Source organism: Mobula hypostoma, chromosome 24 (assembly GCF_963921235.1).
Source record: "Mobula hypostoma chromosome 24, sMobHyp1.1, whole genome shotgun sequence".
Classification (NCBI taxonomy): Eukaryota; Metazoa; Chordata; class Chondrichthyes; order Myliobatiformes; family Myliobatidae; genus Mobula; species Mobula hypostoma.
The window spans coordinates 45,395,015-45,421,752 of NC_086120.1; the positions used below are offsets into that span (position 1 = coordinate 45,395,015).

At 46.3% G+C, this 26,738-nt stretch overlaps 1 protein-coding gene across 3 annotated transcripts in view; it reads left to right on the forward strand.

Moving 5' to 3' along the window:
* LOC134337314 (phospholipid-transporting ATPase IC-like) overlaps nt 1-26,738 on the forward strand; it is a 159,964-nt gene that overhangs the window by 116,873 nt on the left and 16,353 nt on the right. For all 3 annotated transcript variants that reach the window (XM_063032223.1, XM_063032221.1, XM_063032222.1), the window contains 7 exons: nt 6,963-7,127; nt 7,243-7,354; nt 9,222-9,297; nt 11,096-11,240; nt 18,404-18,680; nt 20,889-21,112; nt 22,221-22,304. In XM_063032223.1, coding sequence (XP_062888293.1) covers nt 6,963-7,127; nt 7,243-7,354; nt 9,222-9,297; nt 11,096-11,240; nt 18,404-18,680; nt 20,889-21,112; nt 22,221-22,304 — 1,083 coding nt within the window. The remainder of the gene's footprint in view (nt 1-6,962; nt 7,128-7,242; nt 7,355-9,221; nt 9,298-11,095; nt 11,241-18,403; nt 18,681-20,888; nt 21,113-22,220; nt 22,305-26,738) is intronic.

The window sequence follows — 26,738 nt, forward strand, 5'->3', positions numbered from 1 at the left end:
AATGAATGTACCTAGATACAGTTGAAAAACATGTCTTAAATACTGTTCATACAGATTGAATCATTACACGGTGCACTGATATGTACTAAGATAAGTAATAACAGAATGGTCAGCATGAACTAGATGGGCTAAAGGGCCTGTTTCCATGCTGTAGCACTCTACGACTCTGTTCAAAGTTCAAAGTAAATTTATTATTCAAATGCATACTGTATATGTCACCATATACAACACTGAGATTCGTTTTCTTGCAGGCATTTACAGGAAAATAAATAAATACAATAGAGTTTTTGAAAAATAGCAGTACAGAAGAAAGCCGGCCAAGCAATTCATGTGCAAAAGAGGACAAATTGATAGATAGATAGATAGATATGCACCTGCATGTTCTGAAGGAAGCAACTGTGGAGATTACGGAGGCATTAGCAATGATCTTTCAAAAGTTGATAGATTCTGGCAAGGTTCTGGAGGACTGGAAGATTGCAAATGTCACTCTGCTATTTAAGAAGGGGGCAAGGAAGCAAAAAGGAAATTATAGACCTGATAGCTTGACATCGGTGGTTGGGAAGTTGTTGGAATCGATTGTGAAGGATGAGGTTACAGAGTACCTGGAGGCATATGACAAGATAGGCAGAACTCAGCATGGATTCCTTAAAGGAAAATCCTGCCTGACAAACCTATTACAATTTTTTGAGGAAATTACCAGTAGGCTAGACAAGGGGGATGCAGTGGATGTTGTATATTTGGATTTTCAGAAGGCCTTTGACAAGGTGCCACACATGAGGCTACTTAACAAGTTAAGAGTCCATGGAATTACGGGAACGTTACATACGTGGATAGAGCGTTGGCTGATTGGCAGGAAACAGAGAGTGGGAATAAAGGGATCCTATTCTGGTTGGCTGCCAGTTACCAGTGGTGTTCCACAGGGATCAGTGTTGAGGTGCTTCTTTTTACATTGTACATCAATGATTTGGATTATGGAATAGATGGCTTCGTGGCTAAGTTTGCTGACGATACGAAGATAGGTGGAGGGGCCGGTAGTGCTGAGGAAACGGAGAGTCTGCAGAGAGACTTGAATAGATTGGAAGAATGGGCAAAGAAGTGGCAAATGAAATACAGTGTTGGAAAGTGTATGGTTATGCACTTTGGCAGAAGAAATAAACGAGCAATCTATTATTTAAATGGGGAAAGAATTCAAAGTTCTGAGATGCAACGGGACTTGGGAGTCCTCGTGCAGGATACCCTTAAGGTTAACCTCCAGGTTGAGTCGGTGGTGAAGAAGGCGAATGCAATGTTGGCATTCATTTCTAGAGGAATAGAGTATAGGAGCAGGGATGTGATGTTGAGGCTCTATACGGCGCTGGTGAGACCTCACTTGGAGTACTGTGGGCAGTTTTGGTCTCCTTATTTAAGAAAGGATGTGCTGACGTTGGAGAGGGTACAGAGAAGATTCACTAGAATGATTCCGGGAATGAGAGGGTTAACATATGAGGAACGTTTGTCCGCTCTTGGACTGTATTCTTTGGAGTTTAGAAGAATGAAGGGAGACCTCATAGAAGCATTTTGAATGTTGAAAGGCATGGACAGAGTGGACGTGGCAAAATTGTTTCCCGTGATGGGGGAGTCTAGTACGAGAGGGCATGACTTAAGGATTGAAGGGTGCTCATTCAGAACAGAAATGCAAAGAAATTTTTTTAGTCAGAGGGTGGTGAATCTGTGGAATTTGTTGCCACGGACAACAGTGGAGGCCAAGTCATTGGGCGTATTTAAGGCAGAGATTGATAGGTATCTGAGTAGCCAGGGCTTCAAAGGTTATGGTGAGAAGGCGGGGGAGTGGGACTAAATGGGAGAATGGATCAGCTCATGATAAAATGGCGGAGCAGACTCGATGGGCCGAATAGCCAACTTCTGCTCCTTTGTCTTATGGTCTTATATACTTTATTGATCCCGAGGGAAATTGGGTTTCGTTACAGCCGCACCAACCAAGAATAGAGCATAATTATAGCAATACAAAAACCACAAACAATCAAACAACAATATGCAAACTATGCCAGATGGAAATCAGTCCAGGAACAGCCTATTGGCTCAGGGTGTCTGACCCTCCACGGGAGGAGCTGCAAAGTTCGATGGCCACGGGCAGGAACAACCTCCCATGATGCCCAGCGTTGCATCTCGGTGGAATATGGCCGGAGTCCAAGAGCAAAAAGTTCAATATCCGGTCTACATACACGGTCCTCAATCGTAATATGACCAGGATTGCACTATCCGTTGTTAACCAGAACAGCAATCCCCCAACTCCTTTACGCTTACCGCTCTCAGTGCACTTCCGGTCAGCTGGAACGGTCTGGAAGCCGTCCATGGAGAAGTTTTGATCGGGTATGTCCTCGTGCAGCCCCGTTCCAGTGAAACACATAACATTGCACTCCCAAAATGTTCTCTGACTCCTGGCTAGCACCGTCAACTCGACCATTTTATTACCCACCAAACTCCTCTTCTCCGTAAGTCTCTGTTGTCTCGACCCGGTCCTCTTTCCTCGACTTTGTGATCCCACTCTGCATCCTCTGTGTGTTTTCCTCCAGATTTCAGCAGGGGTGTCCGCCGCTCTGTTCGCTAAACCGGCCGGCGTAAGCTCAATCAGCTGGTCCCTAGGATAAACAATGCGACCATACTGCTACCCCGCTAATGAGACGTGTCCGAATGTAACTATTTCCAGCACTAATAACCCAAATAAAACTCTCTCCACCAGCATGTTAGAGAGGGTGCAGCTTCAACGTGTTACCGTGGAAAAAAAATACAACAAATAACGTAAGTTAAAAAAATAAGAAGAAAAAAGTAAGAAAACTAGCGGAACGGCTGCAACAGGCTGCATGCACGACCGGCGCATGGTGCACTATTTTGTGCAAGTAATTATACAGTTAATAAATAATTTGAAGAATAGGTGTTATAGAGTCCTTAGGTTGTGGAATCAGTCCAGCATTGAGTTGAGTTGTCCCTGCTGGTTTATGAGCCTGATAAGACCGTAAAACATAGCAGTGGAATTAGGCTATTTGGCCCATCAAATTTGCTCCACTGTACCATCATGTCTGATTTATGATCTCTCTCAACCCCATTTTCCTGCCTTCTCCTCGTAATGTTTGATGCTGTTACTAATCAAGAACCTATCGAACCCTGCTTTAAATATACCCAATGATTTGCCCTCCACGGCCATATGTGACCATGAATTCCACGGACCCACAGAAGGCTGAAAGGTGGTAACTGTTCCTGAACCTGGTGGTTTAGGACCAAAGGCTTCTGTACCTCCTGCATGACGGTAGTGAAAACAAGAGAGCATAGCCTGGATGGTGAAGGTCTTTGATGATTGACCCATCACTCCTTGTCAATGATTTGTCTTTTGGACTTTAGAACTGAGTGTTGCATCATACGCTAATGCGATATCTAAGATCACAATGGAAGATGGTGAATTTGGGCACCCTTGCTTCAATTATTATTATGATTTGTTTCTCCTACAAGGGTACAGAAGCTTGTTCTGTGCTTTTTACAGAGGGAAAATATATTTGAGGCCTTGTTGATCAGTTCCTGAACCAATGGTCGGAGCTTTGTAAGGGATCTCTCTCCAGGGTAGCCACAGGCAGCCAAGAAGATGAGGAATAGAAAGCGACGCTGCAGACTGTAATGTCGAAACAGTGAGCTGTTGCTCTCCCCTCTCGCTGTGACAAGAATGATACTTCTGTTTTCCTCATTAGTGGGAGCGAGTTAGTGAGAGAGAGAGAGGGAGAGAGAGACTGAGACTGTGGCATGTCAAGCTGTTGGGGGGAATAGCGGTTTTTGATGGACTTTAGATCATGGTTTCTGGGGGCTTTGTCTTTTGGGTGGTGGTTTTGCTGAGGCAGGTGGGGGGGGAAGGAGAGGGGGAGGGTCGACAGGTTGTTGCTGTTGGTGTACGTGAGGGGAGGGGGGTTTTGAGGTGCTAATGTTTTCCTCTCATTCCTCCTTTGGGGGTTTCCTTCTGTCTCATGGATGCCTGTGAGCAGTAAGAATTCCAGGTTGTATACTGTATACATTCTCTGATATTCAATGGAACTCGTCGTCGTCATGACTATCCCTCGAGGTCGAGGATGATGGTCTTCGTTCTGAAGAAGTGGCCCACAGAGCGAAGACGCCTGTGCGTGTATTTGTTTAACGTGTACTTGATGTTGCACTCCAAGAAGCACACGATACTTCACAAATCAACCAACTGATTCCAATGGCATGGAAACCATGACGATTGGAGCTGATGGATTTGTTGCAGCCTTCATCCGCCTTCACAGCCGTTGAGTTCGAAGTAACTTCGTCCACCTGTTCCACCGTTGAGGTCTTGGTTGGATTGCTCTTTGTCAGGGACCTCACCCTCGACCTTACCGCCATGGGTGACCCTACCAGGAGCATAGCTCCAGACGGCATCGCTCTCAGGATCACAGGACCACACAAGCTTCTCCACCCCGACAAGGTGACAATCCATGGAACTATTGAACTGTTGAACTGAGGATAATTGGGGGTGGCATGGGGTAATGCTCCCTGATTGGCTCCTTCATTATGGGGACCCCCAAACCTCTAAATCAGTGCAACACGCACAGAGTCTTGGAGGCACTCAGCAAGTCAGGCAACATCTATTGGGAGGGAGAAACAGCTGAACTTCCGGGTCGAGACCCTTCATCAAGTCCCTCAGTAAGGGACGCACAGATCAGGACGTGCATGTTTAAATTGCAAATTTTACTTCACAAGCTCTTCAGTCATTGAAGGATGCAGGGACAGATCTCTCATTTCAGCAGGAAAATGCAATTAACATATTAAAACAGATGGGGCGATGTAGGTAGAGGCAGGGTCACTGTAATTTGAGTGTAGTTTATGGTGCGCAGCTCATTTCGTTGTGAGTTATTCTCCAAAGGCCAAAAGCCTCTGACCTTTTAATCCAATTTCCCTTGTTAAATAATTAAAGTGAGTCACGTACGCTGATAATATTGTTCTGTGTGCAGAATATGATGGGGAGAAGAGCGGCTGGATTGTGATGGAGTGTCTGAGCCAGTCTGTTGAAGGGCAGGAACTGAGCGGGAAACGACACCAGCTAAACGGAAATAAAACACCTTTTAAGTTCAGAGTTCAAAGCCAATTCATTATCAAAGTACACACGTGTCACCAGATACAACTCTGTGATGCATTTTCTTGTGGGCAGCATGGTGACGTAGTGGTTAACACAGTGCTTTACAGTGCCAGAGACCCAGGTTCATTTCCCCTGCTGTCCGTAAGGAGTTTGTACGTTCTCCCTGTGACCGCATGGGTTTCCTCTGGGTGCTCTGGTTTCCTCCCATAGTCTAAAAACCTACCATTTGGTAGGTTAATTGGTCATTGTGAATTGTCCTGTGGTTAGGCTAGGATCAAATTGGGGGATTGCTGGACAGCATGGTTCAAAGGGCCGAAGGGCCTGTTCTGCACTGCATCTCAGTAAAATTAAATAAATAGTGATACATTTAAACTGTTGGTTTGATATTATGAGCATCGATATACTTTAGGACATCGGATATACAGCACAGATCATAGACCATAGAACATAGGTCTTAGAAACAAATATATAGCTGGGGTGCACGGCACTGCGTTTGTCAACGTGGAGCAGAGAGCGGGTTTGTAAATCTGGCGCGAGCAAAAGATGTTGGGAATGGCTTGATAAGGAGCGCCAGGGATGGGGGAGGGGGTTGTTGTCACGGGTGCAGACACACCCAGCACTGAGACATCAGGCAAGGTCACTTGATTCCAAACAATTGGTTTATTGATCACTACAGACTGTCTTGCTGGTGCTTCCCACTCCCTCCCCTCTCCCTGCCCCTTTCCCACCCTCAGCCCACAATAGAAACTCATATCAGAATCAGCTTTATCATCACTCACATTGTCATGAAATTTGAGCTGGTCCAACAGAACATAGAACAGTACAGCCCAATAATAGCCCTTCGGCCCACGATTTTATGCAAACTCCTTAAGCTACTCCAAGATCAATCTAACCTGCCCCTCCCACATAGCCCTCCATTTTTCTTTCATCCATGTGCCTGTCTAGGAGTCCCTTAGACTGTAATGTATCTGTCTCAAATACAAGCCCTACCTGTCCTTCCAATTATCTACAATTCTCTCTGTTTTAAAAAAATCTACCTCTGACCTTCCCCCTATCTATTCCTAAAATCACTTTAAAATTATGCCCTATCGTATGAGTAATTTCCTGTAAACTGTCTCTGGCTGTCAACTCTATCTGTGCCTCTTAGTATCTTATACACCTCTAATCAACTCACCTCAAATTCTCCTTTACTCCAAAGAGAAAGGCCTTGTGTCTCTCATTCTCTCCTCATAAAACATGCTCTCAAATCCAGGCAGCATCCTGGTAAATCTCCTCTGCACCCTCTCTGAAGTTTCTAGGTCCTTACTATGATCAAGTGACTGGAACTGACCACAGGAGTCCAAATGTGGTCTAGCCAGTGTTTTACAGAGCAGCAAATTAGCTTGTGGTTCTTGAACTCAATCTCCAACCCAACGAAGGCCAACACACCACATGGTTTTTTAACCACCCTATTGACCTGTGTGACAATTTTGAGGGATTTATGGACGTGGGTCCCACACTGACACACTGCTAAGATCTCTGCCGTTAACCCTGTACTCCATCTTCAAATTTGACCTTCTAAACTTGGGGTTGGGGGGTTATATGGGAGGCAGGGTTTGAAGGTCAGCACAATATTGTGGGCCGAAGGGCCTGTAATGTGCTGTACTATTCTATGTTCTATGTTCTAAAATGAATCCTTTCACACTTTTTCAGGTTGAACTCCATCTGCCACTTCTCAGCCCAACTCTGCATCTTGTCAATGTTCCACTGTGACAACCTTCTACACTATCACAGCACCACCAACCTTCGTGTCATTTTCAAACTTGCTAACCCACCCCTCCATTCTCTGCAGTTCTTTGCAACAGAAACACTGCGGACTTTGTGCCTGGCTTCTAAAGACGTGGAGGAAAGCTACTTCAGCAACTGGAGCCAAAGGCATCAGAAAGCCAGCGTGGCTTTACAGAACCGTGGACGATTGCTCGAAGCCTTGTATGAAGAAATTGAAACAGATCTGGTGGTAAGCTGTTGGTTTTATTCCTTGGCTTTGTCAGAAGCAGCGTGCAGTTTCTCTTCCTCGTGTATCTGAGAAAGGCCTCTCTTTCTGTGATGTTCTAACGCCTCTCTCGTTGCAGCTCATCGGAGCAACAGCCATAGAAGATAAGTTGCAAGTTCGAGTCCCCGAAACCATTCAGAACCTGAAAGCTGCCAATATTAAAATCTGGGTCCTGACCGGAGACAAGAAAGGTACTGGGACTGTCGGAGTTAGTTATTCCAATCCTTTGTCAGTTTTACATACATTTCCTCTGTTAGTCAATCACTGAGCATCTCCCAAACCCCAAGTGGTCCTTCAGCCACCCAAAGCGGTGGAGTCAAAGCAGCATGTTGTGTAGACACACACCCTATAGGTTCAGATTCAGATCTATTTATCACAGGTACGTCGAAGCAGACAGTGAAATTTGCATTAACAAGCAACACACCGAGGGATATGCGGGGGCAGCCCGTAAGTGCACTGCACATTCTAGCACCAACATAACGTGCCTACAGTGCTTGGCAGAACAACACAGAACACAGCAAAACAGAAGGCAATGAACATTGGAACAACAACAGCAAAACAGCTCTATTCATCCCTCCCACCGACCCACCCAACACATGCATACGTAGTCCTCCAACCCCAGGGCAGGCTGTCTTCAGCCTCTGTCCTCCAGTGGACTTGGACTCACGGACACTGGGCCTTCGACTTCCCCAGCAGACTTGTGGAGATTTGTAGCTCACCGAGTCAGTGTTAACTATGGAATCTCTTTTCCATCAATCTGACTCCAAATTCCTTTTTTAAAATTCGCCCACACCTTCCCATCACCTCCCGCACTCGCCCACACACAAACAGCCTCAAAACGATAAAGTTTAGCTTTATTTATCACACACACAATAAAACATACAGTCAAATGCGTCGCTTGCGTCAACAACCAACATGTGCTGCGGCAGCCCGTAAGAGTCGCCATGCTTCTGACACCAACATAGCATGCGCACAATTCCCGAGTCCTATGCCTTTTTGGAACGTTGGAGGAAAATGGAGGACCCAGACTTTGTGCCTGGCTTCTAAAGATGTTTAGGAAAACTAAAGTTTAGGAAAAGTGACAGGAATTGAACCCCTGTCCTCCAGTCATTGATGCTGTGAAGGTTTGCGCTCACCACAATGCTACACTACTGCCCCGCTCCCCCCCCCGCCAATCCCTAGCTATTTAACCTCCTTCCCAACCCTCACATAATTGTGGTATGGGAGGCCAAGTCATTGGGTGTATTTAAGGCAGAGATTGATAGGTATCTGAGTAGCCAGGGCATCAAAGGTTATGGTGAGAAGGTGGCGGGGGGGGGGGGTGGTGAGACTAAATGGGAGAATGGATCAGCTCATGATAAAATGACGGAGCAGACTCGATGGGCCGAATGGCCGACTTCTGCTCCTTTGTCTTATAGAAACCAGAGCAGACGGAGAGCCTGTGTGTTTGTGGGGAAAATGCGCAAACGCTGCACAGAGAGCACCAGAGGTTGGGTTAGACCTGGGACACTGCCTCTGTGAGGGAGCTCTGTCTGCCGTGTGGATGCATGGAACCACAAAAACTTTGATTCTGACAGAGCAGAAAATGTCTGGATAGCTCGCTGGAACATCTCAGCAGCTCAGAGAGCTTGTGTGGAAGGAATTGAACCAAGTTCCACTGAGGATCATTCACCTTTACAGAGAACATTACAGCACAACGACAGGCCCTAATCATGATGCCAATCCAAACCACAACACACAAGAGCAGAATTAGACCATTGAGTCTGCTACACTGTTCAATCATGGCTGTTTCATTATCCTTTGAACCCTATTCTCCTGCCTTCTCCCTGCAACCTTTGACCCCCTGACTAATCAAGAACTGCCACCCAGTGACTTGGTCTTCATTGCCGTCCATGACAATGAATTCCATGGACTCACCACCCTCTGGCTAAATAAATTCCTCCTTGTCTCGGTTCTAAAGAAACATCCCTCAATTCTGAGGCCATGCCGTCTGGTCCTACGTGGTCTGAGTATAGGATTTCTTTAATTTATATATTTTTTGTTTCCCATTTTTAACAGAAACAGCCATTAATATTGGATATTCCTGTAAGTTGCTGTCAGACCAAATGGAGCTGTTTGAAGACAGTGAAATTGAGTAAGTAAAGAACATTGCACTGGGCGTTGTGCACTCAGTAGAGCTGCAGTCTCACAGGTCCGGGGAGCCGGGTTTAACCCTAGCTTCTGCTGCTGTCTGTGTGAAGTCTGCACATTCTCCCTGGTAGAGGACGAGAGCTCAATTCCCATTACTGCCTGTAAGGAGTTTGTAAGTCCTCCCCGTGACCGCGTGGGTCTCCTCTAAGCACACAGGACTCCCCCCACATCCCAAAGTGTGCAGGCTCAGAGGTAAATAGCGGCAGAATCGGAGTGAAGTAGGGGGGAATGCAGGTCGAACAAAATGGGTTTGATGTGTGTGATTGATGCTACCAATGGGTTAAATGGACTATTTTCAAGCCTCCAGCAGAGACAGTATTGGATCAGTATCTGAATCGGAATCAGGTTTAATATCACTGGCATATGTCATGAAATTTGTTGTTTTGTGGCAGCAGTACATTGCAATAGAGAATAATAAAAACTAAACATTACAATTAAGAAAGTATAAATAAAAAAGAAAATTAAAGAAAAAGATATTGAGGTAGCGTTCGTGGGTTCATTGTCCATTCAGAGATCTGATGGTGGAGTGGAAGAAGCTTTTCCTGAATCGTTGAGTGAGTGTCTTCAGGCTCCTGTACCTCCTCCCTGATGGTAGCAATGAGAAGAGGGCATGTCCTGGGTGAAGGGGGTCCTTTATGGTGGATTCTGCCTTATTGAGGCATTGCCTTTCGAAGGATTTCCATGTCCCTGGCATTGGTGGGAGGTGGGGGAGGGCGAAGAAGTGAGTGAGTTGATCAGGGAGGTCGGACACGACAAATCAGGCCAGGCGGAACATTCCAGGTCTGGGAACCATCCCCCTCCCATCTGTGAGTAGCCTTGTCTGTGGAAGAGGGAGAGGCAGAGTGTGACCCTTATACCACACTTGGAATGTTGTGTTCATTTCTGCTCTCTTCATTGTAGGATAGGAAGCTTTAGAGAGGATGCTGGTTGGACCAGAGAGCATGTCTTAAGAAGACAGATTGAGTGAGGTAGGAGTTGAGTGGATGAGAGGAGATAAAGGTGTTTAAGATGGCATGCATCGTCCATCATTAAGGACCTCCATCACCCAGGTCATGGCTTGTTCTCATTGTTACCATCAGGAAGGAGGAAGCCTGCAGGCTCACACTCAACGATTCAGGAACAGCTTCTTCCCCTCTGCCATCTGATTTCTGTATGGACATTGAACCTATGAACACTGCCTCACTACTTTTTATTTTTATATTTGCAGTACTCATTTCATTACCTCATACTGTAATTTGTGTTTTGTTTTTTGTTTTTATTCTGTTATTACACATTGCAATGTACGACCACCACATAACACCAAATTTCACCACATGTGCCGGTGATATATAAACCTGATTCTGACTCTGATGTGAGGCATAGATTGAGCGGACAGCTAGAGACTTTTTCCCAGGGTGAAGGTGACTAAAACAGGAGTACATAACTTTAAGGGTGATTGGAGGAAAGTATAAGGGGGGATGCCAGATGTGGTTTTTTCTACATGGAATGGCAGATATGTAGAATCACTGCTGGAGATGGTGATAGAGGCAGATACATTAGGGACATTTAAGAGACTCTTAGATAGACACATGGATGAAGGAAAAGTGAAGGGAATTGTTAGATTGATCTTGGAGTAGGTTAAACCGTTGGCATGACATCATGGGCCGAAGGGCCTGTACTGTGCTGTAGTGTTCAGTGCTCTATGTCCTCTGGAGTGCAAGCTACAATAACTCACTCATGTTTGTCTCCTGTCACCACCACAGCGATGCTCTGGAGAGGCTGCAGAAGAAGAACTGTCCATACAGAGATGCTAATGCTGTAGGCATCTCCGAGGCTATGAGGAGCAGCGAGGAGCCCGATTTCCTGGCGTGTAACAACAAAGCATTAATTATCACCGGCAGCTATCTGGTATGTGCTTGCATTGAGGATTTATGAACGGTTCAAAAGCAGTCTTGTGTTTAGGGTTGGAGGCAGCGCGGAGTAAATCACTGGAGATGCTTGTCTAGCTGTAAGCACTTTGTACCATGCAACGCCATCATCTGTTTCACACCATGGCTGCTAGAATGAGAAAGCCCTTAATCTCAGAATAAGAACCAGCTTTGTTATCAGTGACATATAGTACTGTGCAAAAGTCTTTGGCGCATAGGGTGCTTAAGACTTCTGAACAGTACTGTAGTAATTCAATGTATTGCACTGTACTGCTACCACAAAAAAAAACCAAATTTCATGACATGTGTGAGTGATGATAAACCTGATTCTGATCTGGGTCTCTACTGTGGGCTGAGAGTGGGAAGAGGACGGGGAGAGGGGAATCATGGTTGGGAAAAGGGGAAGGGAGAGGGGAGGGAGTGGGAAGCACCAGCAAGACAGTCTGTAGTGATCAATAAACCAATTGTTTGGAATCAAGTGACCTTGCCTGATGTCTCCGGGCTGGGTGTGTCTCACCCGTGGCACCCCCTGACCCTGGCACTCCTTTTCTGCCATCTGTCCTCCACCCCTCCATGGTTCTCCACCCTCATCATACCCACATCCTTTGCTCCAGCCAAACATAAACTTGCTCTCCGCTCCACGTTGACAAATACGGTACTGTGCAAACATCTTAAGCACCCCAGCGATATACTGTTTATGTGCCTATGACTTTTGCACAGTACTGTATGTTGTGAAATCTGTTTTTTGTGGCAGCAGAGCAGTGCAAGATGTAAAAGTTATGAATGTAAGTATGATTGATTGATTACAAGTGAATAAAAATGTTCTCATTTGTTTTGTGATTGGAGATGTGCAAAAGGTAAATACCACAGATAAGAGATCCCTGTAGTGTCCTCTTGAGCAAAGTTAAAACGTGAAGTAACAGTGATTCCTGCCATAGGAAAATCTTTCTGATAACGCTCCACCTAATCTGAAGATTTGTTTGAAAGAACGTCTTGCTATAATTTGGCTTTAATTTGTCATTTTTAAATGAGATGGAACAGGGGCAGCATGGTAGTGTAGCAAGTAGTATAACACTTTGCAGCCCCGGCAACCCAGGTTCAATTCCTGCCGCTGTTTGTAAGGAGTTTGTACGTTCTCCCTGTGATCACGTGGGTTTCCGCTGGTTTCCTCCCACAATCCATGTACAGGTTAGCAGGTTAATTGGTCACATGGGTGTAAATGGGCAGCGCGGCCTCGTTGGGACGGAAGGGCTTGTTACTGTTGTATCTGTAAATAAAATAAATAAGTAGCAAAGTCATAGTCATAGTCATACTTTATTGATCCCGGGGGAAATTGGTTTTCGTTACAGTTGCACCATAAATAATTAAATGGTAATAAAACCATGAATAGTTAAATAGTAATATGTAAATTATGCCAGGAAATAAGTCCAGGACCAGCGTATTGGCTTGGGGTGTCTGACCCTCCAAGGGAGGAGTTGTAAAGTTCGATGGCCACAGGCAGGAATGACTTCCTATGACACTCAGTGTTGCATCTCAGTGGAATGAGTCTCTGGCGGAATGTACTCCTGTGCCCAACCAGTACATTATGTAGTGAATGGGAGACATTGTCCAAGATGGCATGCAACTTGGACAGCATCCTCTTTTCAGACACCACCATCAGAGAGTCCAGTTCCATCCTCACAACATCACTGGCCTTACGAATGAGTTTGTTGATTCTGTTGGTGTCTGCTACCCTCAGCCTGCTGCCCCAGCACACAACAGCAAACATGATCGCACTGGCAACCACAGACTCGTAGAACAACCTCAGCGTCGTCCGGCAGATGTTAAAGGACCTCAGTCTCCTCAGGAAATAGAGACGGCTCTGACCCTTCTTGTAGACAGCCTCAGTGTTCTTTGACCAGTCCAGTTTATTGTCAATTCGTATCCCCAGGTATTTGTAATCCTCCACCATGTCCACACTGACCCCCTGGATGGAAACAGGGGTCGCTGGTACCATATCTTTCCTCAGGTCTACCACCAGCTCCTTAGTCTTTTTCACATTAAGCTGCAGATAATTCTGCTCACACCATATGTCAAAGTTTCCTACCGTAGCCCTGTACTCAGCCTCTTCCTCCCTTGCTGATGCATCTAACTATGGCAGAGTCATCTGAAAACTTCTGAAGACGACAAGACTCTGTGCAGTAGTTGAAGTCCGAGGTGTATATGGTGAAGAGAAAGGGAGACAAGACAGTCCCCTGTGGAGCCCCAGTGCTGCTGATCGCTCTGTCGGACACACAGTGTTGCAAGCACACGTACTGTGGTCTGCCAGTCAGGTAATCAAAAATCCATGATACCAGGGAAGCGTCCACCTACATCGCTGTCAGCTTCTCCCCCTGCAAAGCAGGGCGGATGGTGTTGAACGCTCTGGAGAGGTCAAAAAACATGACCCTCACAGTGCTCGCTGGCTTGTCCAGATGGGCGTAGACACAGTTCAGCAGGTAGACGATGGCATCCTCAACTCCTAGTCGGGGCTGGTAGGCGAACTGGAGGGGATCTAAGTGTGGCCTGACCATAGGCCGGAGCAGCTCCAGAACAAGTCTCTCCAGGGTCTTCATGATGTGGGACGTCAATGCCACCGGTCTGTAGTCATTGACGCTGCTGGGGCGTGGCGCCTTTGGCACAGGGAGGAGGCAGGACGTCTTCCACAGTACAGGAACCCTCCGGAGTCTCAGGCTCAGGTTGAAGACATGGCAAAGTACTCCACATAGCTGAGGGGCACAGGCTTCATGACCATTCAGAGGAAAAGAAGTTGTTCCTAAAACATTGAGTGTGGGTCCTTAGGCTCCTCTACCTCCTTCCTGATGGTAGTAATGAGAAGAGGGCACGCCCCGGGTGCTGAGGTTCCTGAATGCTGAATGTCACCTTCCAGAGGCATTGCCTTTAGAAGATGCCCTCAATGGTGGAGGGTTATGCCTATGATAGAGTTGGCTGAATCTTCTGCAGCCTCTTGCGATCTGGAGCGTTGGAGCCCCTAGACCAAGTGGTGATGCAGAAGTCACCAAGTAACAGAGGGGACGACAGAGATTGTAGTATCTGGTAGTAATAGACCGATTCCTGACACAAGAAGCTTGTCTGAAGAGAAAACATGGAAGCTTTTGTGCTTAGGTGTCCTTGTACCTGCTCTGGCTTCGGGTTCCTGTGTTGAATTCATATTGAGTCTTTAACGGCTCAAGAACATCAGGAGTGAGAGCAGAGTTATCTTCTTGTGATCAAGTATCAAGGATCACCTTTATTCACCATATACATTTACATGAATTAGGAATTTGCTGTGGTGTGTTGGTTAGGGCATGACGTGCAACAGATGCAACATTCAACAATTATAGAGAATATTCCGCACGGACTAGAAGGGCTGAGATGGCCTGTTTCCGTGCTGTAATTGTTATATGGTTATGTAGTTAAATCATTATACTGTATAACAAATAATTAGAGGTTAAAATATGGGTATGGAATAAAATGTGCATAAATGCATTAATAGTATGTATTTACAATGTAAACAGCATTATTAAAAAGTGGTTTACAGTGTGGTACAATGACAGGGGTAATAGGTGGGGGAGGGGTGGAGGAGATAACTAAAATGGTTGATCTGATTTACAGCCTGGGGGAGGAAACTTCTAAGATGTTGTGAAGTTTTTGTTTCAATAGCCTTACAGCACTTTCCAGAGGAAGCTTTTGGAAAACGCAGCTTGCAGGGCGGGTAGTGTCCATAATGATATTCTCTGCCCACTTCTTTGTCCTGGACACATACGGGTAGTGTAGTGATGGTAGACTGCAGCCAATGACCTTTTCTGCTGACCTGCCAGTTCACTGCAGTTTTTCTGCACTGTGAGAGAATGTTGCACCAAACTAGACAGTAATGGCTGATGTGAGGATGCTCTCTATGATGGCAGTAGAGAACTGCACTGGTATGTTCTGGGGAAGAGGGAGTATTTTCTTCCTAAGCAATGTTCAGGCCAGTCATTGTTCATCATACCCCACACTTAAATAATAAATGAAACAGGCAGTTTATTTTGAGTAACACACACAAAATGCTGGAGGAACTCAGCAGGTCAAGCAGCATCTATCATGGGGAATAAACGGGCAACGTTTCGGGCTACGGCCCTTCATCACGACTGGAAGGGAAGAGGGAAGATGCCAGACTAAGAAGGTGGAAGGGGGAAGGAGGACAAGGTAGAAAGTGATAGGTGAAGCCTGGTGGGTGGGGGAAGGGGGGAATGAAGTAAGAAGCTGGGAGGTGATAGGTGAAAAACACAAAGGGCTAGAGAAGAAAGCATCTGATAGGAGAGGAGAGTGGATCTTTTGACCATGATTGTTCTTGGCAAATTTTTCTACGGACGTGTCTTCTGAGCAGTGTCTTTATAAGATGGGTAACCCCATCCATTATCAATACTCTTCAGAGATGGTCTGTCCACTGTCAGTGGTCGCATAACCAGGATTTGTGATACACGACAAGATAGGACAAAGTCAGCACGGTTTCCTTAGGGGAAAATCTTGCCTGATGAACCTGTTGGAATTCTTTGAGTAGATTACACATAGGATAGATAAAGGGGGTGCAATGGGTGTTGTATATTTGGACTTTCAGAAGGCCTTTGACAAGGTGCCACACATGAGACTGCTTACCATGTGAAGAGCTCATGGCATTACAGGTAAGTTACTGGCATGGTTAGAGCATTGCCTGATTGGTAAGAAGCAGAAAGTAGGAATAAAAGGATCCTTTTCTGGTTGGCTGCCAGTGACCAGTGGTGTTCCACAGGGGTCGATGTTGGGACTGCTTTTTATGCTGTATATCAATGACTTAGATGATGGAATAGATGGCTTTGTTGCCAGGTTTGCAGATGATACAAAGATTGGTGGAGGGGCAGGTAGTGTTGAGGAAACAGGTAGGCTGCAGAAGGACTTAGATTAGGAGAATGGGCAAGAAAGTGGCAAATGAAATACAATGTTGGAAAATACACAGTTGTGCACTTCAGCGGTAGAAATAAATGTACAGACTATTTTCTAAACAGGAAAAAAAATCCAAAAATCTGAGATGCAAAAGGAACTTGGGAGCCCTTCTGCAGAACACCCTGAAGGTTACCTTGCAGGTAGTGTTGGTGGTGAGGAAGGGAAATGCAATGTTAGCGTTCATTTCAAGAGGTCTAGAAATGGGGTCTCCAACCTTTTTTGCACCGCAGACCGGTTTATTATTGACAATATTCTTGCAGACTGGCCGATCGGGGGGGCAGGGGGGGGGGTAGGATTGCCAACAACAAGAGTAACTGTCAAATACGTTGTGTTTACCCCGAGAAGACTACAATTACCATGAAGCCTTGCACTGTACCAGTGCGCATGCATGTATGTGCCGATTTTTTTCAACAAATCGTTTTTGACGATTCTGTTCGGGGGGGTGGTGTTAATCGCGACCAGAATATAGGTGATAAGAACTATAAGTCACTTATAAGTGGCTAATACACTTAATTTCGTTTCTAAAAGGGTTTATCTAACGAATTTAATATTAAACACACAGCGCATATTTTCCTCGCATGAATATAGTGATAAGTCACTTATAAGTCAATAACATCATAACATTTTAAGTAACGTCTGGATATTAAACACACAGCACATATTTTCCCTGTATGAACATATAAAATCATTGCAACACACCAATATCGCTGAATCAGTGCGAGCCCTGGGCTTGTTTTCCTGCAACAAGACGGTCCCATCGAGGGGTGATGGGAGACAGTGATACTCGAAGGGGGTTACTTGTGTCCAGTCTATTCCGCAATTTAGTTTTTGTTGCATTCATTGCAGAGATATGTTGGAAATGGAAGCAATGTTTTCAGTGCTTTCGTGGCTATCTGAGGATACTTATCCTTGAGTTTGATCCAGAATGCCGGCAGAGATGTTATGTCAAACATACTTTTCAGTCCGCCATCATTTACAAGCTCGAGGAGTTGATCTCCTTCCCGCGCTGACATGGATGACGCGCGGGTAATGACCTCACGTGTGTTCAAGCTCAACAGTGCATGACAGGGAATGAGGAAAGGTGCAGCTGACTCATATCGCCAAATCATATCGTTTCCTCGTGGCCCGGTAGCACATGCTTTGCGGCCCAGTGGTTGGGGACCGCTATACAAGAGCAAGGATGCGATGCTGAGGCTTTATAAGGCACTGGTGAGGCCTCCCCTTGAGTATTGTGAACAGTTTTGGGCTCCTTATCTCGGAAAAACTGTCCTGGCATTGGAGAGGGTCCAGAGGAAGTTCACAGGGATGATTGCTGGAATGAAAGCTTTATCATACGAGGAACATTTGATGGCTCTGGGTCTGTACTCACTGGAATTTAAAAGGATAAGAGGGGATCTCATTGAAACTTTTCAACTGTTGAGAGGCCTAGACAGAGTAGATGTGGAAAGAATGTTTCCCATGGTGGAGGAATCTAGGACAAGAGGGCAGAGCCTCAGGATAGAAGGGCGTCCATTTAAAACAGAGATGCAGAGAAATTTCTTTAGCCAGAGGGTGGTGAATTTGTGGAATTTATTACCACAGGCAGCTGTGGCGGCCAGGTCATTGGTGTATTTAAGGCAGAGATTGATAGGTTCTTGATTGGATACGGCGTCAAAGGATATGGGGAGAAGGCTGGGGAGTGGGGCTGAGGAGAGGAAGAAAGGATCAGCAATGATTGAATGGTGTAGACTCTATGGGCCAATGGCCTAATTCTGCTCCTTTGTCTTATGGTCTTAGGGATCTGTGAAATGCACCAGCTGCTCAGACGACTATCGCTACCTGCACCCGTGACTTCATGTTGCGCTGATCGAGAGTGGGGGGGCCAAGCAGGTGCTGCACTTTGCCCAAGGGTAACCTGCAGGCTAGCGGAGCGGAGGGAAGGAGTGCTTTACACCTCTGTTGGTAGAGATGTATCTCCACCCAGCTGCCTGACTATCACGTTTCTGGAAAATCAAGGTTTAACTTGTAGTGGGATGCACATGGTGGTATCTACGACTAGAACTCTGCTGCTGTGCAGGGCACTGAGATAAGGCATTAGACACCTCCCCGCTTCCAACGGCATCGCTAGCCAGCGCTGGCTCTCTTCCCACGGGTGTCATCGGTTGCTTTCTGATCTGTTTTCAGGATAAATTCGCTAAACACTCAAAACGGCGTAAGAGGAAGCTTCGAGCCTGGTGGAAGCTGAGGTCAGTGATAAATCCAGAGGTGAGGACAGGCGTGCGTTGTGAGGTGGAGGAGCGTGAGCAGGCATTCGTGGAACTGGCCTGCCAGTGCCAAGCTGTCATCTGCTGCCGCGTCACCCCCAAGCAGAAGGCGCTGGTGGTCCAGCTGGTGAAGAAGTACAAACGCGCTGTCACCCTGGCCATTGGCGATGGTGCCAATGATGTCAACATGCTAAAAAGTAAGTGGCAAGCACAACTCCCACCTCTGCGTGAAGCCTTTGCTTTCTGGGCTGACGGGTGGGGTGGCAGGAGTCTTGGTTCATTGTTGGTTGTCCATCGTATCTGGTGATGACAGGAAACCCTTGCAGGAGAATTTTTAAACTGGAAAACCCTTTGCACTGGGGCAGTTGCACTCTCTCAACCTTGGAAGTCCGGCTCCAGTGATACGAATAGTTGTCACAGACTGGGGTCTTTCTTGGTTGCAGTGGATGACCATGACGGCTCCTGTGCCTGGTCATGCCCTGCGCTCTCCACGGAACGCTGCAGAACCGCCTTCCTGGTCGTAGGATCTCACTGTGGAGCTCATCGCCCAGTCTGCCAGAGCCGACTTCACACGATAGGACAGGCATGTCTCTATCCCACCAGGGTACGAGCCCCTCCGGCTACCCCCACCTGGTTCAGCCCACCTGTCAAAGCGGTGTACCAGAGTATGGCTGCTGTCACGTGCAAGCAGCTACTTGGAGCCACAGGTGTCTGGTGGGGCCCAAAGACGAGCGAGCTGCCCGGGAACGGACATAACAAGTCCCTTCACCAGTGGGGCTATTCCTCCCTGAATACCTAATGCACTTGGTTCATAGGGGCATAGTATAATGCTGTTACTTATTGTGTGACGTTTAGCATTTTTACTTAGTCATGTCAGTAACGGTACACACTGGGCAATGTAGAGTGTGGGAGTTATGCACCACGCTCGCCGTGACAGAAAACCGTGACACTCGAAGGCCCGTGCCAAAAGGAGTGTGCGTCCTGAGCGTAGGAGGCTAATCGATTCACCGTGCTCTTCATCGCAATCGATCTGATACGGTTCATCCCTCCCCCCCCCCCCACAACTAAAAATGTAGCATAGAATCAGGCCATTCGGCCCACCTAGTCCATGCCAACCACGGTGCCCGTCCAAGCTGGTCCCATTTGCCTGTGTTTGTCCCATATTCCTTGAAACCAGTTCCCAACTTTTTTATGCCATGGACCAATACTGTTAATTAAGGGGTCCATGAACCCCAGTTACGAACACTTCCTATCCACGTATCTGTTAAACCCTCTTTTAAATGCTGATGTACCTGCCTCAGCCAAAATTGGCAGCACAACATAGCACAGCAGTCAGTGTAATTCTTCCGAAGGCCAGCTCCTGCCACTTTCTATGTGCGATCTCTATGTTCTCTCTGTGACCACACGGGGTTCCTCCGGGTGCTCTGGTTACCTCCCACATTCCAAAGCAGATGGGTTGGGGTTAGAAAGTGTTGGCGCTGGGAACGTGGTGATGCTCGCGGGCTGCCCCCTGCACATCCTCGGACTGTGTTGACTGCTGATGCAAAGAAAGCATTTCCATTTCACTGTATGTTTTGATGTACGTGTGATAAGTAAAGCTAATCTTTAGAAGTTCAAAACCCTCTAAGGCATCGATTTACATCAGTCTGCTACACACACGCAAAACGCTGGAGGAAGTCAGCAGGTCCGACAGCATCTATGGAGGGGAATAAATAGTTGGCATTTTGGACCGAGACCCTTCATCAGGGCTGGAAAGGAAGGGGGAGGAAGCCAGAATAAGAGAGTGGGGGTGTGGAAGGATTAGAAGCTAGAAGGTGACAGGTGAAGCCAGGTTGTGGGAGAGGAGGGGATGAAGTAAGAAGCTGGCAGGTGATGGGTGGAAAAGGTAAAGGGCTGGAGAAGAAGGAATCTGAGAGGAGTGGAGCATGGGAGAAAGGGAAGAAGGAGGGGCAACAGTGGCAGGTGAGGAAATGAGAAGAGGTGGGGTACGAGAGAGTTCCCAGGTTGGGGAATTGAAAAAGATAGAAGGGGAAAAATTACCAGAAGCTGTAGAAATCAATGTTCATGCCATCAGGTTGGAGGCTACCCAGACTCAAGAGAGTGGCTTCATCGTGGCAGCAGAGGAGCCACTGACCAACATGGTGGAATGGGAATTGTGATTGGAATTTAAATGGTTGGCTAAAGGAAATCCAGCTTTTGCAATCCCCCTCACCCCAACTCACCTGGCTTCACCTATCACCATCTTACATGTATTCCTCCCCCTCCCCCCACCAGCTTGTTCTGGCATCCTCCCTTTTCCGATGAAGGGTCTCGGCCCAAAACGTTGACTGGTTACACACATGACCTTGCGCCTTGTTCTCCAGTGCGAACCGCGTCACCTATCAAACCCCCGTGTGTTTCCTCAGCTGCACATATTGGCGTGGGGATCAGCGGACAGGAAGGCATGCAGGCCGTTCTCTCCAGTGACTACTCACTTGCACAGTTCTGCTACCTCGAGCGGTTGCTTCTGGTTCATGGCCGATGGGCGTACCTGAGGATCTGCAAGTTCCTGAGGTACTTCCTCTACAAGACCTTTGCCTTCTCCTTCGTCCAGGTCTGGTTTGGCTTCTATAATGGATTTTCTGCTCAGGTAAGTACAAATATTTTAGCAACACCATTCTGGTTTACTTACTGTAAGCAGAAAAAAAAACCCACAAACGCAGGGGCCCAGGGGGCTGCTGGTGCTGAGATCTGAGGCAATGCACAATCCGCTGAAGGAGGGTGAAGCAGCATCTGAGGGGAGGGGGATTGTCAAGGTTTTGGGTTGATGCTGTGCAAACCTGAAATAAAAATAGAAAGTTACAGGAATGCTTAACAAGTTTAATTGTCATTCAACCGTACACATGAATACAACCCAATGAAATCGTGTTCTTCCGGGTCCAAGGTGCAATATACAGCGCCAACAGTCACACACAGCATACATATAGCATGTATAATTGTGATAGTGGAAAAGCATACAGTAACAAAAATATAATAAAAATAATAATAATATAGCTCACGTCCCTGAGTGTCACAGCCTGTAGATTGATGATGCATGGGATGTTGGCCTGGAGCCATGTCTCTGCAAGAACAAGCTGTAGCAGTTCCTCATCTCACGTGGTGCAACCACAGACGAACGCTTGTCTCCCACCGAGCGAACACTGGAGAGCAGCACCGGTAGGCGAAGCCAGCCTTCAACCCAGCACGGAATCCAGCGGCACACAGCCAGTTCCAGCGTCTCCTTTGCCAGTGGCCACAACAGGCAGCCCCTTAGCAATAAGCATCAGATGATGCTTAGTGGATCAGGCAGCATTAGACAGCTGCGAGAACACGTGACATTGGACAATTCTGAAATTCTCACAAATCTGGTGTACACATCAGTATTTGGATAATAAACGGATGGGCTAGTTCCCATTGGATTCGCTCCGCTTATATTTTATCTTCTGTTATCAGTCAGTGAACACAGGATGGTTCAGTGATTAACAGTAAATACTCTATGTAGTTTTGTGCCTCCATGAGTATTCTCGATGAATAATGGAGCAACTCAAAAGACTGATTGCCAGCTCCTGCTCCTAATTACAAGTTCTTATATGCTCCATTCCACAGCTTACTGATCAGTCTAAACCTGCAAATAACCATGTACTTTAATTCTTTTATGTTATTGTTCTTTAGCCTACATGCTATAATTTTAATATTTCTGATTATTCTTTTATCCAAAGTCTATTTATGAACAATGGTGCATCTCCTTCTACAAAGTGGCTTACAGCTGGCTGCCTGTGCTCGTGCTGGGGGTTCTGGACAAGGTAAGATATCGTTCACACTGCGATACCCTCTCTCTCACTCACCACAGGACATTCTCCAGCATCGTCAGAGCCTGTCTGTGCTCCGTCTGGAGTATCGCATTCGGTTCTGCTCGTCCCATTACAGGAAGGATGTAGAAACCTCGGAGAAGTTACAGAAGAGGTTTACCAGGATGCCACCTGGATTAGCGGATGTTAAAGTGTAATTTGTCGTCATAAATGAACTCACCTTTGATGCCTTCTAATCCAGGCAGCCTCCTTGTAAGCCACTTCAGTTCTGGTTGCCCCATCACAGGAAGGACATGGAGGCTTTGGAGAGGGTGCAGGAGAGGTTTCTGCGTATTCGAGGGCACGTGCTATAAGGAGAGATTGAACAAACATGGGTTGTCTTCTCTGGAGTGGCAGAGGCTGATAGAATTATATACTATATATGGAAAACCTGACAGATGTTTATAATGTCATGAGGGGCACTGACAGAGTATAGAGCTGAGATCGTATTCCCAATGTCGGAACGTCTAATTCTAGTGAGAATACATTTAAAATGAGGGGGTAGGTTCAAAGGAGAGGTGTGGGGCATGTTGTTTTATCACACACAGAGTGGGGGTGCTGGAGGCAGATACGATAGGGGTGCTGAAGAGTCGCTTAGATCGACACATGAATAAACACAAGAGATTCTGCAGCTGCTGGAAATCCAGAACAACACACACAAAATGCTGGAGGGGCTCAGCAGGTCAGGCAGCCTTAACGGGGACGAATAAACAGTTCATTTTTTTGGGCCGAGACTAGAAAGGAAGGGGGAAAACGCCAGGATAAAGAAGGAGGGTGGAGGGGAAGGAGGATAGCTGGAAGGTGATAGGTGAAGCCAGGTGGTTGGGGAAGGTAAAGGATTGGAGAAGAAGGAATCTGATAAGAGAGGAGAGTGGACCATGGGAGAAAGGGAAGGAGGAGGGGACCCGGGGGGAGGTTAAATGTGAGATGATACATTTTGGAGAGTCAAACCAGAGTAGTACTTGTACTGTGGCACTAGGGGGAGTGATGGAACAGAGGGACTGAGGAGAAGTGGTACATGGTTTGTTGAAAGTGGTGTCTCAGATAGACAGATCTCCATCAGTTAGGACCCTGTGTATAGGAGTTCAGACATTAAGTTCTACTAGTCTTGGTAAGACCGCACTTGGAGTACGGTGTACGGTTTAGGAATGACATGGCTGACCAGGAAAGAGTTTACAGGATATTGCTAGGACTAGAAGGCCTTTAGGAAGAGGATAGGCAGGCCAAGTCTTTACTCCCTGGACCATAGGGGAATGAAGAGTGACCTTGCAGAAATGTTTACAATTATGAGACATAGATAAGGTGGATAGTAGCAGGCTTTTCCTCAGGGTGAGGGAAACCCAATTGAGGAGATATGACGTTTGATATGTGGGTTATGACCAACGAAAAACTGGGAGGAGTCGCTTAGCACTTGTGTAAGGGTGTTTATTAGACGCGTCAGAAATCAAACTTACAAATATTACTGAAAAGATAAATCCCAATATTTACAAAAAGATATCTACAATTAAACACAATAATAGCTCTGTACTTATTCTTGTCCAGTGTGAACTCCTCACAGCATCTCTCTCTCTCTCTCTCTCTCTCTCTCTCCCCAATCTCTCTCCCCAATCTCTCTCCCCAATCTCTCTCCCCAATCTCTCTCCCCAATCTCTCTCCCCAATCTCTGTCCCCAATCTCTGTCCCCCCAATCTCTCTCTCTCCCCAATCTCTCTCTCTCCCCCAATCTCTCTCTTTCCCCCAATCTCTCTCTCTCCCCAATATCTATCTATCTATCTCTTTTTCTCTTTCTCTCTTTCTCTCTCTCTTTCTCCCCCCCCCCCCAAAATCTCTCTCCCACAGCCCTGGTCTTTCATACTGAGAACGATGATCCCAGTTTACCCGGCACTAGGACATATCATCTTTAATTACCCAGAAAGATAACTTAAAACCACACATGAATTAGAATCTGATGTACCTCACAATGTAATTACCTGTACAGTCCTGTTACAAAATAAGCAGAGGTATCTACCTAAAAAACAGCATACAAAGCAACATATACACATTTAAACATCCCCGTTACTAAAGCAATGGAATATTGCACCGTGTATGGCGGGAAAGACATCGTAAAGCCAACCCGAGCTCCTCAGTGTGATTTGAGATCCATTATGAGAATGTATCAGGGAAGACATAGAAGTGTGTTTTCTCACTACACCGACAGCAGAATGACAAGGTGGTGTGTGTGTGTGTGAGTGAGGAATGCGTTTACCGAGTTCACTCCATCACATATGGAGTTGGAGTGAGAGGGGAAGATTTAAAAGGGACTGGGTGGCCGGGGGCAACATTGTCACATGGAGAGTGGTGAACGAGCTGTCAGAGGAAATGCTTGAGGGCAGCTACAATGGTATCATTCGAGTTGCGTTTGGATAGGTACGTGCAGGGGCTGGGGTTTAGAGGGATGTCAGCGTGCAGGAAGATGTGACCAGCTGGGCGGGCACCTTGTCAGTGCGGATTCGATGGGCCGAATGGCCTGTAGCACTGCTGTATGACTATGACACAAAATGTATTACAAGCTTTTAGGAAATGTGGTAAGTTGGGTTGTGGGTTGGAGATACATCTCTCCCAAAGGAGGTGCAAGGTGCTCCAACACTCTTCTAGCCTGCAGGTGTAACACCTGCTTAGCAGCCATGGGAGAAGCTGGAGGATGGTCGTGTGAGCATCTGGTACCTATCACAGGTCCTGCTTGTGCCACCATTGTTGCCAGACAGATCATCTCTGAAGAGTATTGATAATGGCTGGGGTTACCCGTCTTGTAAAGGCTATACTCAGAAGGCGGCAGTGGTAATCCACTTCTGTAGAAAACTTTGATCGCCCACGTCATACGACACAGCACATAAAAAAATGAATGATCAGTTAATAAAAGAGAATTGCTGGCAAAATACTGAAGATATTAAATAAAGAATGAAGAATCCTCATAAACCTTCATTTAACAGAAAAATCTGATTCCGAATTCTGACCTTCCCACCAGGAGATGGCAGTGTTGCACTGGTTAATGCCCTTATGGAAGAGACGTAATTAATGAAATTTGCAAAACTAGGACTATATGCCACTTGGATTGGGAATAACGCGTCATCGTTTTGGAAGGATGAGTTAGCAGTTTTGACAGTTAAACTTTCATTAAGTTGAACTAAAAAGAAGTTGATTTTCACCTATTCAGCAGGGAGCTGCCTCAGTCCAAATGCCTAATTGTTTGACCCCGAGCAATTGTACTTGACATTGACTTCAATAAGGAGTAAAGTTGGGCAGGCTTTGACATATATTCCACACTTTTAAGGATACATTTAGCTTTATTTATCACATGTACATGAAACACTGAAACATACAGAGATTGGGGTTGAGAGAAAAATTGGATCAGCCATGATGAAACGGCAGAGCAGACTCAATGGGCCGAATGGCCTAATTCTGCTCCTATACCTTATTAGGGAGATGTGTCATTTTGCATCAGTGACCTACACAGTCCAAGGATTTGCTGGGGGCAGCCTGCAAGTGTCGCCAAGCTTCCAGTGTCAGCATAGCATGTCTGCAATTCACTAATCCTAACCCCTATGTCTTTGGAATGTGGGAGCAAAGCAGAGCACCTGGAGGAAACCCATGCAGTCCATGTAGAAGCTCCTTATGGACAGTAGCGGGAATTGAACTCCAAACTTACAGCTGGTGCTAACTGTGTCACTCCATCGCTTCAGCGACTCCCATAATTTCCCCCGTCTAGCTTTCCAAAGTTCCAAAGATCAAAGAAACTGCAGAAGCTGGAACTCTGAAATGAGAATGGACTGCGCCAGAGACAGTTATCGAGTCAGGCAATGGAGAGAGTTAATTTTACAGGGTACGGCAGGCTCCGTTTCTTTCTTCACAGTTACTGCCTGAAGCCATCCTTTACCAATGGTGTTACCACAGCTTCTGAATACCTTGTTGGGTGGTGTCTGAGGCCACAAGAAAATAACGTGCATCCCTTAAATTTAAGCCATCTCCCGCAAGAGGTAATTGGCAGGTCAGCTTTTTTGAACTACACTCCTAATCTGTGGAATTAAATCCCCAAAACTATAAGGGATGCAGACTCAGTTGACACTTTTAAATGCCAGCTCAAAACCAATTATTTAACCTTGCTTTTAGAGTCATAGAAAAGTACAGCACAGAAACCGGCTGTTCGGCCCATCTAGTCCACACCGAAACTATTTCAACTGCCTAATCCTTTTTTTTTGGCATGTGCGTGCATGCGATGTTGGCGGGATGATGTCTTTTTCATGCCTTTACAAGGTGTGGAGCGAGAGAGAGACTGTGAATGGCCCGCCACTCCTCACACAGACATTTCGCAGTATTTTTTCCCTTTATTTTACGAGGTCGAGCTGCGATCTC